At 44.1% G+C, this 19,364-nt stretch overlaps 2 protein-coding genes across 2 annotated transcripts in view; both read left to right on the top strand.

Moving 5' to 3' along the window:
- Positions 1-19,364, top strand: part of ENTREP2 (endosomal transmembrane epsin interactor 2) — a 241,233-nt gene that overhangs the window by 161,498 nt on the left and 60,371 nt on the right. The gene's annotated exons all lie outside the window — the stretch shown is intronic.
- NSMCE3 (NSE3 homolog, SMC5-SMC6 complex component) lies at positions 15,933-17,514 on the top strand. Its single transcript, XM_061394622.1, has one exon. The coding sequence runs from the start codon at positions 16,095-16,097 to the stop codon at positions 16,950-16,952; it is 858 nt and encodes a 285-aa protein (XP_061250606.1). The 5' UTR covers positions 15,933-16,094; the 3' UTR covers positions 16,953-17,514.

Genomic DNA, 19,364 nt, shown 5'->3' with positions numbered 1-19,364 from the left:
GTTGGACTGATGCTCCGATTGGGGTCTGGGGTTCCGTGCAGTGCTGCAGGAGCTCCCATTTCTTGGTCTTTGTTTTCTGGCTGGTTGTCAGGCTCTCTTGCAGTTTTTCTGCTCCTGTGTTTACCTACGCGGTGGCAGGGCCGTGTCTGTTGCAGGTGTCCCTGCCAGCACTCCATGGTGATGCTCTGGCGTGTGGTTCTTGGCTCCCGCGTGCTGACCAGTCGTGGTCCTCCACCAGCCTGCTCTCTGCCCCCAGGAGAGGGTGGGGGTGCCAGCAAGCCCAGGGCGCCCCCACAAAGTCCCCAGGGTCATATTTGCCTCCCCAAACCCAATGTACTGTCCCTTGGCCAAGCTGGGCAGGCCCACCCCTCGAGCACTGGCCAGGCCTCCATCCTGGCCCCTTGATCCCTGTGGAGCTCATGACTTGCAGGATATGAGTCTCTATTCCAAAGTCTTTTCCATTGAGTGACTTGCAGTGTCAGGAGAACTCTCAGGATGCTGCCGACCTGCCTTCGTCTCACGGCCACCATGGAAGGTGAGGGAGGGAAGGGGTCAGGAGCCTTCAGAACCTCCTAATTGTCCTCTGTCCCCAATCCCCTCTCAGTTCAGACAGAATGCTGTGTCTCCATCTTCCTTTTTTGATTTGACCTCTTGAGATGTCTGCCCTGTAGGTTTCATGAGGAGCCAGGGGAGGGACTTGTGGGCCTATGTCCCACAGGGCAGACCTGGGTGGGGGAGGGGTGTTTTCCTGGCACCTGGGTCACCTGCAGAAGCCAGGTGGACATCCATGGAGCATCATTGTGCCAGGTTTGCTGACGGCTGAAGGCTACTGTTTTCAACTCCTCACATTATCCTGTGTGACAGGCATTCCTACTAAACACCACGGATTGGTGAGTGGACTGAGCACAGAGGTTTGAACCCAGAGAGTCCTGGTCTAGAGCCTATGCTTTCTGCCTGACACTGCCTCTGTAAGGAAGGGCAGGAGGGGACCTTGGGCCATGGGGACAAAGTACCGTGGTGGTGATAATGACAGCCCCACAACATGTGAGCAGGTGCTGGGACACAAAAGCTGAAGACATTCTTTACAGAATCACTGTGGGAACCATTCTTACATCCAGTTCAAATCCAGGACTTCTCTCCCATTGCATTTTCTGCTGCTGTAACACAGTGGGTCTTTGTAGAAATTGCTTCCTACTCTGTGCCAGGAACTGCCCCAGGTGCTTCATGTCTGTGTTGCTCACCTTCCTACTGACCCCAGGAAAGCTCTGACCCTCTGTTACTGACAAGGAAAGGGGGTCAAAGAGAAAGGGGGTGACCCACTGAGTCAGCCAGCTGGTGGGGGCCCCTGGGTTATGCTGTTTGAGGACACTGCCTTGCCCAGGGTGATGTCACCGAGCTCCTAAGGCTGAGATGTGAAGACTTCTCTGCTTTGCCTGTGACCGGCCTTCACCAGGAATGAACTTAGAAAAGGTGTCAAAACATGTCAGTTCAGTCAGTTCAGTTCAGTTGCTCAGTCGTGTCTGACTCTTGGTGACCCCATGGACTACAGCACGCCAGGCTTGCCTGTCCATCACCAATTCCCGGAGCTTGCTCAAATTCATGTCCATTGAGTCGGTGATGTCATCCAACCATCTCATCCTCTGTCGTCCCCTTCTCCTCCTGCCTTCAATCTTTCTCAGCATCAGGGTCTTTTCCAATGAGTCGAGTCTCTGTATCAGGTAGCCAAAGTATTGGAGTTTCAGCTTCAGCATCAGTTCTTCCAGTGAATATTCAGGACTGATTTCCTTTAGGATTGACTGATTTGATTTTCTTGCAGTCAAAGATTCTTGAGAGTCTTCTCTAAACAGGTCCAGATTTCTGTTCGAGGGTAATTGTTGAGGTCATAGTGTATAAAAGAAGTGATCTGGAGACAGGAATCTTGGGGAAAGACATTTACTTAGTATACAGCTGTTTTTCCCCCAGAAAAAATGACAGAAATGAAAACTTTGTTGCTCATTAGTTGACATTTAACCCAATATATTGTTTCTCTTCTAAAACAGAAAACATAAAAGCTCCTTAGTGGATGTTGTGGGCGGCTGGGGCAACCATAACAGAACACCACAGAGAGGGCAGGGGTGGGGCTTACAGCAGATACGGATTTTCTCAAAGTTCCTGTTGAGTTCCAGTGAGAGCCCGATTCTTGGCTTGCAGACAGCTGCCTTCCAGCTGAGTGGCCACACGGCCTGTCCTTGGTGCATGTGGGGAGGCCGTGCTCTCTTGCTCTTCCCTCCTGTCAGTTCAATACAGTTCAGTTCAGTCACTCAGTCATGTCCGACTCTTTGCGACCCCATGAATTGCAGCATACCAGGCCTCCCTGTCCATCACCAACTCCCGGAGTTCACTCAAACTCATGTGCATCGAGTCAGTGATGCCATCCAGCCATCTCATCCTCTGTCGTCCCCTTCTCTTCCTGCCCCCAATCCCTCCCAGCATCAGAGTCTTTTCCAGTGAGTCAACTCTTCGCATGAAGTGGCCAGAGTACTGGAGTTTCAGCCTCAGCATCAGTCCTTCCAATGAACACTCAGGACTGGTCTCCTTTAGGATGGACTGGTTGGATCTCCTTGCAGTCCAAGGGACTCTCAAGAGTCTTCTCCAACACCACAGTTCAAAAGCATCAATTCTTCAGCGCTCAGCTTTCTTCACAGTCCAACTCTCACATCCATACATGACTACTGGAAAAACCATAGCCTTGACTAGATGGACCTTTGTTGGCAAAGTAATGTCTCTGCTTTTGAATATGCTATCTAGGTTGGTCATAACTTTCCTTCCAAGGAGTGTCTTTTAATTTCATGGCTGCAATCACCATCTGCAGTAAGGCCACCAATTCTACAAGGTTAGGGCCTCCCCCTGTGACTTGTCTGAACTCAGTTACCTCCTGAAAGCCCTGTCTCTAGGCGCAGTCATAGTAAGGGTTCTTACTTGTTCTTCAACACAAGAATTTGGGCAGGACACAATTCATTCTGTAGCAACAAGCAAGTTGTTTTTTCCCTAAACATCATCTCTCCCTTTTATGTCTTTTTGCTGTGTTTATATTTCATGCAATTCTGGATTATAAAATCAGTGGGAAGAATCTGTGTCTAAATGTCTGACCTGCAGACCACCCAGCTTATTAATAGCAGTCTTTCATTGCCAAGTGATATTTCCTTTAATTTTATTTTTAATTGGTGGATAATCACTTTACAATATTGTGATGGTTTCTGCCATACATCAACATGAATGAGCCATAGGTAAATGTATGTCCCCTCCCTCTTGAACCTCCCACCCACCTCCCAGCCCTCTAGGTTGTCACAGAGCCCTGGCTGCCAAGTGATATTTCTGATGGAAAGTAGTGGGAGTGATGATTGGTATATTCAGATTATTTATTTATTTTTAAGTTTTTTTGGATGTGTTCCATTTTTATAGTCTTTATTGGGTTTGTTACAATATTGTTCCTGTTTTATGGTTTGATTTCTTGGCTGTGAGGCATGTGGGATCTTATTAATAGCTCCCTGACCAGGGTTCAAATTCACAACCCCTGCACTGGAACATGGAATCTTAACTACTAGACCACCAGGGAAGTCCCTCTCCAGATTATTTAAATATTTGAGTATTTTATTTGATTATTTTATTCAACTTTCAGTATTTTACATGTTAGCTGAAAACCACATAGGATTAATTTTTACAAGGTGGCTGTTCAGATTTTCATTTTGTCTCATCAGGTAATCATCCTGTACTTTTTGTAAAAAGAAAGGATAGGGTGCCCTGTGCGGTTTTAGGGATGAGATACATCTAATGTTCTCATTTAGTTACAGAAAGCTAGAGAGAACTACTGCTTTAAACAGTTGGGTTCTCAGCAAATGGACTTAAAAGTAAAAAATAGTATTTGCCATTTTTTCCCTGTCAGTCTCAGGTCCTTTGATATAACTTGCTCTTGGGAAAAAATATCAGACAAGTATTCAAAACTCGCTCTGTGTGATCAGAAGTAAAAATCTATCTTTTCTGAAATGTGCTGAATTCGGAGAGTTAATTAGAAAGGAGACCTTGTCACATGGTATTCTACACTTATTATATTTAGCTTTTCCAGTGAAATAAGATACCTCCTTCTTCAGCTATCTTGGTATTTTCCATCTTTCAGCCATACAGGATCACGTTTCCTTTCATATTCAAGTGAGCAGGCTTCTGCCCTAAGACCCCAGATTTGGGGAGCCCTGTGTGTTCTGTCTCCATCTCAATCACCAAGGATTGCTGTAGTCCTAGAGGTTTTCCTGGTTACCCCGCTTCCAGTTTCCTGTTGCACTGAATGCTTATGCTCCCTGAACCCTGGGCCTCCCACAACAGCCTGTACCCCACCACTTGCCCTAGGCCAGGTACCAATTTCTTCCCTGAAGCATCACTGGCCCAGATGTGACAGCAGCTCACAGAGTCCCTGCCATACTGCCTGGCAGTCCTGACACTCTCCCTGGGTCCCAGTGATCATCACATTGCCAAACTAGTTGTCATCTGGATGGATGGATGGATGAATGGATGGTTGGGTGGATGGATGGATGGATTGATGGATTGTTGGATGGATGGATTTTTGGATGGGTGGAAGGTGAATTGTTGGATGGATGGATGGATGGATAGATGGACGGGTGGAAGGATGGATTACTGGATGGATGGATTGTTGGGTGGAAGGATGGATGAGTGGATATGAAGAGTGGCATCACATTGCTGGGGAATCACTGGATGAAAGAGCTGAGCTTAAAGGTCCTGCTGCTGCTATTAGGAAGATAAGTTAAAACTCTATGTTTTTGTATGAATAATTACCAAGATTATTATGAGAAGAAGCAAGGTGTAGGGCAGAATCCAGCAAACCCCTTTCCTGTCCATTTGTATCTGTATAGATGAATATGTGTAGACACATAATTGTCAATGTTTTGTGGAAGGAGTCAAAAGACAGTGTTCATGATGGGAGTTTTAGAGAGCAGGATTAGAATACAGATAATACAGGAGATCTTGCCTTTTCATTTAGTATTTTTCTGTGAAGTTTGAGTTCTCTAACCATGCTACTCATATTTTTCTTTTAAAACTTTAGAAGGGTTTTTTAGTGGCAAGACTATAGGCTACTTAGAGGATTTTTTCTTTGCAGTACTTGCCTCTAAAAGAATAAACAATTGCTATAAAAATTTTAAATAAAGGCAATTTTGTTTAGCAAAATTCAAGAAAAGCAGTGCTCATCTTTAGGGACTTCCTTGGAGCACTAAAAGGTCTTGATTCAGCAAATAAAGTTTAGATGCTGTTCAGTATTTTCTATTTGATAAGCCAGAAAAACCTTTACTTATGTCCCTAAGATTTTCAGCAACAAAAATCTCAGATAATCAGAGCACTTTGTTTCCCTGTTTTCCTATAACTTTACTATAATTTACAGTGTAAAAGATTGACAGACAAATTCTTAGTAAATGGGCAAAGTGTTAACAACTGTATATAAAGTTTTATGTCTGAGTTCGGCTCCGGGTATTGCCCTGGACTCAGTGGCGGCATAGGTGTCAGTTGAACTCCAGTGCCCTGGGGATCCCTGTGGAAGGAGGACTTTTGAAGCCCTGGAATCTTTGCTTAACTTTGTGTGTGGTGTTTAAACTGTAAACCTGGGTCTGTTTTCCCTGGGTTTTTCCATTTTTGACGTTTGCTCATTATGTGTCATCTTCATTCTCACACTGCAGATATCTGGTATCATTCAGGGATTGCTAGAGGCTTCTTCTTCAATAAGAAAAGTGGAAAGACAAAAACAACTATTTCTCTTAAAACTGAAGAAAGCCATTTTATGACCAAGAAATGCACTTGATTACCAACACAAAAAATAATTATGAAATTCTTCATAATGAGCATTTCATCTTTAATTTCATCTTAGAATTTGAGATGGAAAGTCCGCATTCACAGACTTTTTTAAGTAGAGTGATCCTGGCTCAGGGAGCAACAGGTCCTAATTTTATTTTTGGCATCTTAGTTCCCCAACCAGGGATCGAACCCTCACCCAGTGCAGTGGAAGCAGAGTCTTAACTGCTGGACCTCCAGAGAAGTCCCTTATTATTATTATATATATTTTTTCTAGTGTTTCAACAGACCTACACAGTTCACTTACACTGAAGACAAGTAGGAATATATTCTACAGGAAGTTGATAAAGTTTAAGTCCATGAACAGGCAGACTACTTCATATTACATTTTCAAATGGATGAGGACTTAATGAAGATCTCTCACCATAGCTTCAGAATGGGCGTATTTATAACCCTATCCTGCCAAAAATAATTACTTCCCATTTTTTTCTTGCCAACCTTTTCAATGCCTTTCACAGAAAATGGGAAAAGGGAGCTGGTACAAACAGGGGTGTTTCCCACAAGAAATAAGGAAGGTTTTGGAATCTGAGCAGTTTGTATGCCTTGTCTGTTCTGGAACATTCTGTCTTGGAACGTTCCCTGTTTTTATGTTTGTTTATTTCACATCTCATTCATTCTCTTAAGCCAGTTGCACAACATTCCTTTCCAAATGCCACAGTTATAAAAGACTGGACTGGCTCCTTATGGTATACATGGTTATCTGCTGAGGATCCCCAGTGTGGTTCTGGAACTGAGCTCATGACCCAGGGGGCCTGATCCTGGGTTCTCTGGGGAAGGAGCAGACCAGTCTGAGTAGCCTCGGGGGCGGGAGTGAGGGTGGGGGTGCTTCTGTTTAGAGCCCTCTTGCTCCTACTTCACCCTGAACCTCCAAGAGTCTCCTCAACCCTCCTGGTCCCCTCCCCAGGGGCTGTGTCATCTTGCCCCCTCCACCCCCCTGCTCCAGGGATAGGAGCCCTTGGCACTGACTCTTTCCTTCTCTGCCCCCAGGGTAGCCTCTAAAAAGAAGGCAGAAAGAGTCCATTTTTAATGTTATTATTGTCCCTCATTTTTAATTTGTATTCATGTGCAGTTATTTCAGTTTTTCAGAGTTGTATTATGTGTTCCGAACACATATTACTATTTGTTTTTCAGCTCATGCATGGAAATGCTTCATGTTTCTCAGGGATGGTTCCAACTAAAACTGGTCTTTGATTTTAGAGTCTCAGAGTTTTTTCAGATGAACTCTGGGCATTCCTAAATTAAGAAAACATGTCTAAATGAAAGTAGATTTTAAAAGAAATTAAAATTAATAACATTAGAAATAATTTTAAAAAGGTAAATGAGCTACCATTGTCAGAAACCATTGTGAATTACCATGAACAACATACAAAGCAAAAGGGGTGGTAGGGGCAAGGCTCATTGCATGGAGGACAGAGAGGAGGGAAATTTTATGTTTTGCATATAAATTACAATTAAGAAAGTATGGCTTTCTCAGCTTGGTAACTGAGTTGAAGAAATTGGAGAATATGAATCAGGGTATCCTTTAGAAAAAAATGATATCCATGTACAACCTGGATCAAATTTCATATGCATTTGTCTTTTGTGGCTAAGTATAATAATGTTATGGACACAAATTTTGTATTAAATGCAGCCACGAAGTTAAGAGATGCTTGTTCCTTGGAAGAAAACCTAGGATAAACCTAGACAGTGTATTAAAAAGCAGAGACCACTTTGCCAACAAGGGAGGTGAAACCAGTCAATCCTAAAGGAAATCAACCATGAATATTCATTGGAAGGACTGATGCTGAAGCTGAAGCTCCAGTACTCTGGCTACCTGATACAAAGAGCTGATTCACTGGGAAAGACCCTGATGCTGGGAAAGATTCAGGTCATGAGGAGAAAGGGGCAACAGGATGAGATGTTTGGATGGCATCATCACTCAGTGGACTTGAGTTTGAGCAAACTCCACGAGATAGCGAAGGACAGAGAAGCTTGGCTTGCTGCAGTCCATGGGGTCGAAGAGTTGGACACAACTGAGCAACTGAACAACAATAGAATCAAAACATTTGATGAGAGGAAAGACAATTTTGCTTCTTTCCAATCTTCAAAATTTTTCTTTTATTTCACTGGCTGTGACCTCAAATAAAATGATGAACAGACATGGTTATGGATAGGTTTCTTTATTTCTCACCTCAGAGGAGACACTTTAAATATTTCACAATAAAGTGTGATGTGTAATGCAGACTGTTTATAGTGGCTGTTTAAGTTTCTGTCTATTTCAAGACTGCTAAGTTTTGTGTTTGGTCAGTTTCTTTTTTTAAATCATGAATAGGTATTGACTTTTCTCTTATGATTTCTTGCTGTCTTTTGAGATGACCATATGAGAGATCTCCTTTATTCTGTTAGTATACTGAATTACCTGGATTTGAGTTCTCATGTTGAATCTTGTGATTTTGTGCCTTTTTAATTCAGGGGTTTTGATTATTTATTTATGAGGGAGAATGGGCTTTCATCTTGATTTTTCAAAATGTCCATGTCAGATTTTTATGTTAAGTTTATGCTTTATTCATAAAACACATGGGAATAGTTCCCCGTTTTCTTTTCTGGAAGTATTATTGTTCATATTATTTCTGTTTTAAAGTTCAATAGAATTCACTAGTGAAGGCACCCAGATCTGGGGTTTCCTTTGAGGGGAAGTTTCGAATCACAGATTCATCAGCTCCCAAAACCAGTCAAACTCTTCTGTGTTTTTGTACCAGTTTTGACTGGTTGTGCTTTTCTAGGAATTTCCCCCTTCCATCTGTTTTCAAAGGTCTTGGCAAACGTAGCAGTAATACTCTCTTGTTACCCTTTTTCTGTCTGCAGGGATGCGCCCTGCTGTTGTTCACACCTTCGGGAGAGAACAGTGAGCTGGTTCTGGGAGAGAGTGGGGGCTGATGGAGGTTGCTGCCAGGGCGAGGGTATTGCTAGGACCATACTGACCACAGGCCCCACTTCACCCCCTGTCAGGCTTCCCTCATGGCCACTCCCTGGAAAAACCCAGCAGGAAGCCTTCTAACAAGAGAGAAACAGAGCTCCCAAAGACCCCACTCCAACATGAGGGGTCTGGAGCTGAGACATCACAGCTCCCACCTTGGGCTTCTCAGTGTCCTCAGGACCCCACCCCACCTGGAGGAGAATCCGTCTCCCCACTCTTTTTCTTGTTCCTGGGGCGAGCTGAAAGTGTTTCGGCCCAGGCTCTTATCAAAATATCCCTTCTTCTGAGAATCCTTATGAACAACTGTGTTATAATTTACATTATCACTGTCCATTAGGGTTTTAAAATAAATATTACAAAATGTGCTCTTGCTGTTACTCACTTCACTGTCTTCCCCTCCCAAGGATCCTTGTTTGATTGCGTTCTTTGGTGTGAGTGGCTGGAGTGTTTTCACAGCGGCCACCTCAGAAGTCACACTCCCCACCCTGCACATCCTATAATCAGTTCCTTTGTGCTGATATGATACTTTGCCTGGTAGAGAATTCTTAGGAAAGAGTCCCATCTTTTCTCTAGTCAGTAACTGTGATTCTATTATCTACTAGTTTCCAAGACTAAAAGCAAGAAATGTGATGATAAGCTGATTATTTCTAGAAAGAACTTGTTGTTTTTGTCTTTGTGGTTTCATGCTTATATGATTTTTGTCTCTTCTTCAAATTCAGAAAATCTGCCAGCACGTATCTAAAGTCTGCCTTTTCAGAACACTTTCAAACAGAAAACCCGAATTGCTTCTTCTTTGATGTTGTTTGTTTGCTTCTTGTCATTTTTTTCTTCCCCAAACTTGTAAATTATTTACTTATTGTGCCTCCTGCTTCTACCCTTCATAACTTGATATTTCATTTGTGATTTTCATTTCGTTAACTTTTTGTTCTGTATTATATGACATGTCTTTCATTTGAGCCTCCTAAAATAGTAATTTGGTTTTCTGCAGGGAATGTTCTCTTTTATGGTGCCTCTACTGAAGTTTTAAGTGAAAAAAATCAAGCATTATTCTGTTCTAGAAGCAGTTTGTTGTGCTCTAATAATATCTCCTTATGTGTTCTCATTATGTTTCCATTATATGGACTATTTGTTTCCTCCATTAGTTCTGCCCCATGGTAGCCATCTGTTCTAGAATTCAGCTCTCTCCTGCCTTCAAATCACTATGCATCTTAAGAGTTTTCTTTGCCTGATCTTTTTTTTTTTAATTTATATATCCATTTATTTTTTATTTATTTTTGGCTGTGATCTTGCTCCACTACCTGAGCTTCAGCAGCATCTCAAGCCTACATTCGGATGGCTACAGATCTCAGAGCCAGGTGGAAGGACTGGTACCTTGGGACTCCTACATCTACAGGTGTCAGTTGAGGTGCTCTGGAGCTGCTTTTAGCCGCAAGTGATATAAAAACAAATTCACAAAAGCTGAAACAGCAAAAGTAGTTACTGACTTAAATGATAAACCCAGAGGTGGACTGCTCTAGAGTTGGCTGGGTCGGTAGCCTGGCATAGTTTTCAAAATATGTGCAGGGAGCTGCCAGTGACAACCTTGTATTTTTAAAGCCCTGCCCCACAACTATGTAGTCATTTCTAATCCCAACCAGTCCTAACTTAACAAGCACCCTTGCTTCCTGCCATCTCTGATCCTAATTTTTGACCACTTATGTAACCTTGTCTTTTTCTGCCTTTGTAAAGCCTCCCTCATTTTGTCATCTGGGGGAACACAATTCAAGTTTTTCTTGGATCTGTGTCTCCAGGCCTGCAGTGCCAAAAAATCTCCAACAAACATCTCTTTATATCCAGTAGGTCTCCATTCTGGGAATTTTTGGTTAACATAGGTAACGATACCTCGTCGAGTTCCGTTCCTATGAAACAAGGCTCATTCGTCAGCACCCTGTTTTCCCTGAGAGAATGGGTTTAGAATTTGCTCAGTTTCGAGTGAGGGTAATCTACTCTCAGGGAGGTACAGCAGAAGGAGGGGATTTTACTTGTTTCAGTAACTAGCTCTTCCCAGGAGTCTAACCCTGAACTCTGGATCTCGGGATTCAGACAGCAGCGTGGGGACTGCTCCTCCATCTCTTAGATCTCCTCTGAATTGGCTTGCACCTGAGACAGGTGACTCCCTAGCGAAGGCAAACCTGGCTGGGCATACATCACCCATCAGCTTGTTCACTAGGAGGAAAGAGAACCTGTGTGAACCCCTGAGAGGGGGTTCCCCTGAGAGGACACTGCTTGGACTCCTGACCGGTCACTGAGCCGTGTGCAAGCAGGGAAAGGGGGCCTCCGAGAGATGGGGAAGGACAGATACAGAAAAGAGGGCAGAAGCAAGCAAATAAACAGCAACTTATTGGCCACTAATAAGACCTTATGTGTTTGTAACCTTTTAGCTTAATAAGCCTTGATGGTTTTCCTAAGTAAAAGACCCTGGGTGATTGCAGGATGCATATCTCTTGAAAAGAATCCAAGAGGAGGCTTCTGGGCCAAATGGCTACAACACTTGAAGGACGCTGCCTCATTGAGCTCACCTCTCCACTCCCTTTCACCACCCATAGAAGGCTCTGTTGCCACTTAACATATTCTTTCCTGAGGGACAAAGTGTTATTAGGTAGTCTTATATGATTTAACCATGATGGATCTTAGTTACATGTGAGCACATACAAGGGGTTTCATTAAAAGCATGAAACTATCCGGATTGCTTTTCCTGCCATATGCACTGACATAGCATCTGCCTACCCACCCACCCCAACTACTATGTTCACGTATTGTGCTCCATCTACTTCTTTCCATTGGAAAAAACAGAGAAACTGTTTATACATGACGACTGCATGCTTTATCATTGCTTTTCATCCCCAAAAGTCTCTACCTGCTTTTCTTTTTAAGTTGTGCTGGTTTCTGCTGTACAGTAATGTGAATCAGTCATAAGTATATATAAGTACATATATCTCCCCTCCATCATGAGCCTCCCTCCCACCCTTCCATCTCATGCCTGTAGGTGATCAGAGAGCACTGAGCTGAGCTCCCTGTGCTATACAGCAGCTTCCCGCCAGATATCTATTTTACCCATGGTGGTGTACATATGTCAGTGCACTGAAATATATATATTACCTACCTGCTTTTTGCACTAGGTTGAAGTCATAAAATTTAAAACCTTCTTCTATTTCTGTAAGAACTTCCGCTGAATGAAGAGAAGAATCTAGTGGATAATAGAGATGATTAGAGCTTCTTAGCAGACATTTGCTACCAAGGAGATGAAATAAAGCAATCAATTACTTAGAAGCATCTAAAGAGCAGTACATACTAGGCATTTCTTTGTTCAATGGACTTGAAATCTCAGCTAGCTTAGTTTTTGCCTCAAATAAAAATTTTTGGGGGGGTCAAGTAATAAAAATACTAAGGTCATTAACATAAAGTGTTTGCACATGTTTTTCTTTTTTAACCATTTGTTCTTATTCCTCCACTGGCTGAACAAAAAGTCATAAATATCATAGTCACTTGAGTTTGATGAATTTACTTACAACTTGAATGTGCGCAACTTCTAAGGCATGATGTCACAATGAAGTTAAAATTCACTGAAAGTGTATTTTTCATTTATCTCCCAGTCAAGAAAATCAACATTGAATTTCACTTTTTAAAAGAAAATTAATAGCACCTTGGTAATTTTTTCCAGACTCTTCCCTGATTTCTGTGTACATGTGCTTCACTGCAGTAAACCTCTTTCTACATACAGCTTTGACAGCCCTCAAATACCATTGGTCCACCATAGCCACAGGTTCTGCATCTGTGGATTTAAACAATTGCAGATCGAAAATATGAGAAAAAAGAAAAATCCATAAAGTGCCAAAAATCAAAACTTAAATTTGCTGAGTGCTGGCAATTATTTATATAGCAGTTAAATTGTACTTATAACTGTTTGCCTAGCATTTATATCATATAGATATTAAAATAATCTAGAGGTGTTTGCTGACGTGCATGGGTTATATGGAGATTCTATGCCATTTTGTATAAGAGCCTTGAGCATCTAAGTATTCTCATATCTGAGGGGCTTCTGGCACCAGTTGCCAGAAGCCAAGGGAGGACTGTTTAACATAAAACCCCTGAAGGAAACACAGGCCCTGTGCTAGGTTTTGGCAAACCTCTCACTCTTAGTCCCCTGAAGCCTGGACTAGTAGTCTCATTTTGTTGATTTGGAAACGGAAGGGAGTGTCAGCAGCTTTCCCTCTAATCTAGATCCATCTGACTCCCAAACCTTTATTTTTCAAGGTCGTGGTATCTGTGTTCTCTGTGTGCTCAGCATATGGTTGAAAGCAGTCTCTGGAGGCAGGCTGCCTGCTTTCGTTCAGATCCACAGCTTCAACTTCCTTGCTTCAGGTCCTTGCTACAGTTAACATTCTTCTCTGTGCCTCAGTTTCTTCATCTGTGTGAAAAGGTCATAAAAGCATAGGCCTCGCAGGGCTGTTGTGGAGATTAAATGAGGTAATACCAAGACTACTTACAAGGTTTGATCCAAGGTTACCTTTGTGGTGATCAATAGCTGCTGCTGTTTATATTTGTTATTACTGTTAGTGTTATTACCACCATCCTCATCACAACAGCTTCCAGTGTCAGCCTGAGGTGGAATGTGGCCTGGGAGACGTCTCCCTGCAGTGCTTAAAACATCACCCTAATCCTATTAATTTACGTCTCTATTTTCCAGACACTGTGTAGAGAGGTGTTTTAAGACTTAAAACTGGTATTTTTTTTTTTTTCCACCCATTTTGAGTATGACAATCTGCTGTCTGGGCAAAGATGTTGGTGATGGACACTGCTGATTTTCATAGTCACAGGGGTCGCTAGACCTGTGGGATTACTGGGTAACTGAAGTGACTACCTGAGCAAGACAAAACACTAAAAAATACCCCAGCCCAGCAGTTGACAATGGCTTTCCTCTTACTTCCCATTTCTGTCATCTTTTGGTAGATTTTTTTAAACTCGAGATACAATTGATCTTTCTGAAGGGACCTTTTGCAGGATTCTCAACTGTAGGAGGTTTCTTTGCACTTGAGTTTAAATTTTAATTTGCAAGGAAACTGAAGCAGATGGATTGTCCCACTGTGAAAGAAAAAAATGAGTGCCTTGATGATACATTCGTTTTTCTTAGCAGGGTTCTGCCATTAAGATTGATGCTTGGGGATATATTGTTAGATCTTGTGTGGAACAGAAAGTTATTACTCATAGTTTACCAGATTTTAGCATACTTGCATCACAACACAGAATATCATTTTACATTTAGTATTGCTTTTCCAGCGCCATTATCAGATTGCATTTTCATAGTAAATTACAACAAAATTTTATGCTACCAACATTTAATGAAATTTTAATAAGGTTGTGTTTTGATGTTATTATTCAAATAATGTGTTGTGAATTGCTTTCCTTTGAGTATATTTGCATTAAAGAGGAACTCGATTTGGTTCTTTGAACAGTTTACCCACTTTCTGGTAGCTTTAAGAAGACAAAGAGGGAAATTAAGTTTCGTCTTTGCAAGTCAGTAAATAGAAAAGGAACACATTTGCTAGGATCTGTGGATCCTAGCAACCCACTCCAGTACTCTTGCCTGGAAAATCCCATGGACGGAAGAGCCTGGTAGGCTGCAGTCCATGGGGTCTGCGAAGAGTCAGACACAACTGAGCGACTTCACTTTCACTTTTCACTTGCATGCATTGGAGAAGGAAATGGCAACCCACTCCAGTATTCTTGCCTGGAGAACCCCAGGAACGGGGTAGCTTGGTGGGCTGCCGTCTATGGGGTCGCACAGAATCGGACACGACTGAGGCGACTTAGCAGCAGCAGCAGCAGTGGATGTAATGGCAGCAGATTACAGATGGTTTGAGTTAATGAAATGACTCACGTTGGTTACTAAAGCGGCACAATTAAAAATATAAAGTAGACATTTCACAGATTATGAGGGATGATAACCTGGAGTTTTCGCTTTCTCGTTAATCTCTAAGGCTATAGACTAACATGTTAGCAATTCTTGGTCAGAGATGCCCCAAATTAAATGGTAGTCTCTTGAGACCGACTTCTCTGTTGGTAGCATTCTCTTAGCCATTTCTGCCAAATTTGTGGTTGTGAGCTCAAGGCCCATGCTTTCCATGAGCACGTGCTTCCAAGAGATAATACTCCCCAGACCAAGCAAAACCCCTCCACTCATCGTGCTTTCTGGGGTGACTGTGCCGTAGCTGTCCGGCTGACAGAGTTGATTACACAGAGTATCAAGGCTGAAAGGTGAAGAGACCGGGAGAACCCTGCTTGCGAGACGAGGCTGTGTTTACCATTGTTTCTAAACAGACTCGGGCTTTAGAGAAAGTAACTGGTGGAAAATGGTGAGAAGGGGCTGGCGAAGGCCAACTAGTAGTCCTTGGGGTCTTTTAATTCTCTTTACGCCCAGTTTTGTGTGGAAAAAAAAATTGCTCTTCCTTCCTTTCCACGCTCTTCGCCGTATTTTTCTCCCATATTCATCCTGGGAGTTTCCTTCACCTACAAACAGCCCTAGTCTCAGAGCTCTCGACTCTCAAGTTTCTACAACCCTGGCCTGGGTGCGATCCTCATCCAAGCCGCACACTAGCTCAGGAGCTCTGCTTCCTGTTCGCCATCTGCAGGGTTTGGTAATAAGGACGACTGCTGCTGCTAAGTCGCTTCAGTCGTGTCCAACTCTGTGCAACCCCAGAGACGGGAGCCCACCAGGCTCCGCCGTCCCTGGGATTCTCCAGGCAAGAACACTGGAGTGGGTTGTCATTTCCTTCTCCAATGCATGAAAGTGAAAAGTGAAAGTGAAGTCGCTCAGCTGTGTCCGACTCTTCGCGACCCCATGGACTACAGCCTACCAGGCTCCTCCGTCCATGGGATTTTCCAGGCAAGAGTATTGGAGTGGGGTGCCATTGCCTTCTCCGAAAAAGGACGACACTTAGTCATAATAAAACCCGCAAGGCTGCAAGGAGTAGCAGCTTATTACCGCCGCCGCCGCCCGCGGCCGCCGACCAGACGGAAGCGACCTCTAGACGCGGCGCGGCCTCGATGACGCAACGCGCAGCCTCCGTGACGCAAGCCCGCAGCTTCCGTGACACAACCGCTTCTCAAGGCCCGCCCACAGCTACACGGACTAACGGCTAACCGACCTTCAATCCCTGGCACCGCTGCCGGTTAGTGGGAGTCCGCGCGGTCGGAGTCTCGCCGCCGCGACATGTCGCAAAAGCCGAAGAGCCGGGGCCGCCCCAGCTCCCAGGTCGAGCGGGAGCCTGGTGGCGGCAGCGAGGAGGCCCCGAGTACGTCTCGCGGGCCGGGCGGCGCCGCGTCGCAGCGTCGGGCCCAGGCCTCCCCCGCCCCGGGGCCGCGCTCGCAGAAGCAGCTGGAGCTGAAGGTGGCGGAGCTGGTGCAGTTCTTGTTGATCAAGGACCAGAGGAAGATCCCTATCCGCCGCACCGACATCCTGCGGCACGTGGTCGGCGACTACAAGGACGTGCTCCCAGAGCTGCTGCGGCGGGCGGCCGAGCGCCTGGAGTACGTGTTCGGGTACCGGCTGGTGGAGCTGGAGCCGCGCAGCAACACCTACATTCTGGTCAACACGCTGGAACCGGTGGAAGAGGATGCGGAGGTGCGCGGCGACCAGGGCACGCCCACCACTGGGCTCCTCATGATCGTTCTGGGGCTCATCTTCATGAAAGGCAACAGCATCAAGGAGACCGAGGTCTGGGACTTCCTGCGGCGCCTCGGGGTACACCCCACCAAGAAGCACCTCATCTTCGGGGACCCCAAGAAGCTCATCACCGAGGACTTCGTGCGGCAGCGATACCTGGATTACCGGCGCATCCCGCACACGGACCCCGTGGACTACGAGCTCCAGTGGGGCCCGCGCACCAACCTGGAGACCAGCAAGATGAAGGTGCTCAAGTTCGTGGCTAAAATCCACCACCAGGACCCCAAGGACTGGCCGGCGCAGTACTGCGAGGCTTTGGCGGACGAGGAGGCCAGGGCCAGACCCCAGCCCGCGGGCCCGAGTCCAGCCACTGCCCCTGCCCCAACCCTTTCTCCTGTCTCTTGAAATCTGAGACACAGCCCAGGGCCCGCTCCCTCCCCGGGGGGAAGGGCTGGAGGTGGGAGGAAGCGTCTTGCTTGTTTAAATTCGTGGTAGTTCCAGGACGTGTTTGCAAACTTTTCTTCCTGTAATGTTTTAAGTCATTTTGATTCTAAACTTTTATTTAGAGGGTGACTTGTTTTGTTTTGCTTCAGTGTCTGTGTTTTTTGGTGTAACCTTGTTAGGTTTGTAAAGCGAATTGGAAAACTTCCTACCCTGATCTGGAACTGCCAAGGAAATATAAGCGAACTGGCCCTTGTCCGGCCTTTGAACTGCCCCACTCTGTAAAGGAAAAGTCTTTATAAATTGAAAACGAAAATGTAATTGCCTATATCCCCTTTTACCTTAACGCAGCTATTTAAAAAATCTGTTTTCTATGCGTATAAGCATTTTGAGTCATTCTAAGCAATGTGCGTATTGTAGTTTTTCCAAATAATTTTTTACATTGATAATTACTATGCTGTGTGGCTGACCATTTTGTTCAATTTTTTTTGCTACTATAGTTATAATAAATACTGTATTTTTAAAGTAGTTTAGCATTGTGCATTTATTTTAACCCTAAGTCATGAGAAATAAATTTCATGACTGAAAACCAGCATTGTAAGGAAAAAAAACAATTTTTGCCACATATCATTGAGGTAAATAGTGTTTCGTTGAAGTTGCTTTACTTTTATACTAGATTATGATGTAAAATATATTTCTATGGGTCATGGAAAAGTTGATAAAAGTCTTAGTGATTAACCATGCCTATTTGGGAATCAGACTACTTGGGTTCAGAGTCTGCCTAACTTACAAATTTAAGGAGACTAAGTTGTACACAGACCTTTCCTCACCTATAAAACGGGTTGATGCCTGTTACTGTGTATGGTAGTGTGATAATTAGGTATGGAAGTTTATGTAAAGTTACGGGCACAAATTTGTTTAAATTTGGCTTTTTTTCCTTGGCTTAGGACTGTTAAAATTTTTTTCTTTTTAACTTTTTCTTTCATTCTCTTGTAAATCATGACTGTTCTAGTCCGACTCTACTGTATGGTTTACGACTCTACTGTATGGTTTACGGAAAAACAGCTCACCATGGAGCCCACATAAACAGAGCAGAAAGTAGGATCCACCCAGGCTTGGAGGGGGTGTCTGCAGTGTAGTGGACAGGATATGGGGTTTTGAGGTTGTCTGACATCTCAGGACAGTACAGAACCCACCTGCCAATGTGGGAGACCTGGGTTCAGGCCCTGGGTTGGGAAAATCCCCTGGAGAAGAGACTGGCAATCCACTCTGGTATTCTTGCCTGGGAAATCTGAATTCTAGCCTGGTGGGCTACAGTCAATGAAGTAGCAAAAAGTCAGACACGGCTTATCAACAAAACCGCAGCAGCCTGAGTGAACCTGAAAGTGAAAGTGCGCGTCCCTCAGTCGTGTCCGCCTCTTTGCAGCACCGTGGACTGTACAGTCCTTGGAATTCTCCAAGCCAGAATACTGGAGTGGGTAGCCTTTCCCTTCTCCAGGGGATCTTCCCAACCCAGGGATTGAACCCAGGTCTCCCACATTGCTCTTGGATTCTTTACCAGCTGAGCCACAAGGGAAGCCCAGGAATACTGGAGCGGGTAGCCTCTCCCTTCTCCAGGGGAATCTTCCAACCAGGAATCGAACCGGAATCTCCTGCATTCCAGGTGGATTCTTTACCAACTGAGCTGTCAGGGAAGCCCCAAGCCTGAGGCAAAACCCATTTGACCTGCTTCAGTCATGTAACAGGAGAAGGTATTTCTGCTGTTAGGACACCGAGATTCTGGATTGTAACCTGTTCTATCCTGAATGTAACAGATTGTAACCTGTTCTATCCTGAATGATTCAGAACTTGAGGAAGCTAATACTGGGGACGTTGGAAAGAAGTGTGATATAATGGAAAAGCATTTGGAAAAAGCCCTTTTTGTAGTGACTTGAGCAGATCCTGCACCTAATGAACCCAGTGACTCTGAAGTTAGGAAACAGTACATTGGTAGCAGAAGTGTTGGGTGCTGTGGCTGCATTTAGGAAAACAAACAGGAAAGAGATGAACTCAGAAAATATTTGACTGGTTTGTATCCAGGAATGAACAGAATACAGAAGTATGTTGATATGTAACTACATCTGAACCCCCAATTGGTAAATAAAACAGAAGGCTAATTAAATCACATTCTCAGGCAAAAATCAAATCTGTGTTATAGTTGTCACTCTCACTGTTAAAACATGTGAATGGATTCGAGTGGTTTAGGATAAAGGTTAGGTAGGAGTTGGATGCCCAACTAAGATTTTTTAAAGAACAATATGACTGAGAGAAGAAGAGTTGAAGTGTGGCCTGTCCACCAAAAGCATGAAGGTCAGAGGGGCACAGTCAAATCAGTGA

The sequence above is a fragment of the Bos javanicus genome, chromosome 21, assembly GCF_032452875.1.
Source record: "Bos javanicus breed banteng chromosome 21, ARS-OSU_banteng_1.0, whole genome shotgun sequence".
Lineage (NCBI taxonomy): Eukaryota > Metazoa > Chordata > Mammalia > Artiodactyla > Bovidae > Bos > Bos javanicus.
The sequence above is the reverse complement of the archived record's forward strand: the minus strand, read 5'-3'. Positions and strand labels throughout refer to the sequence as shown.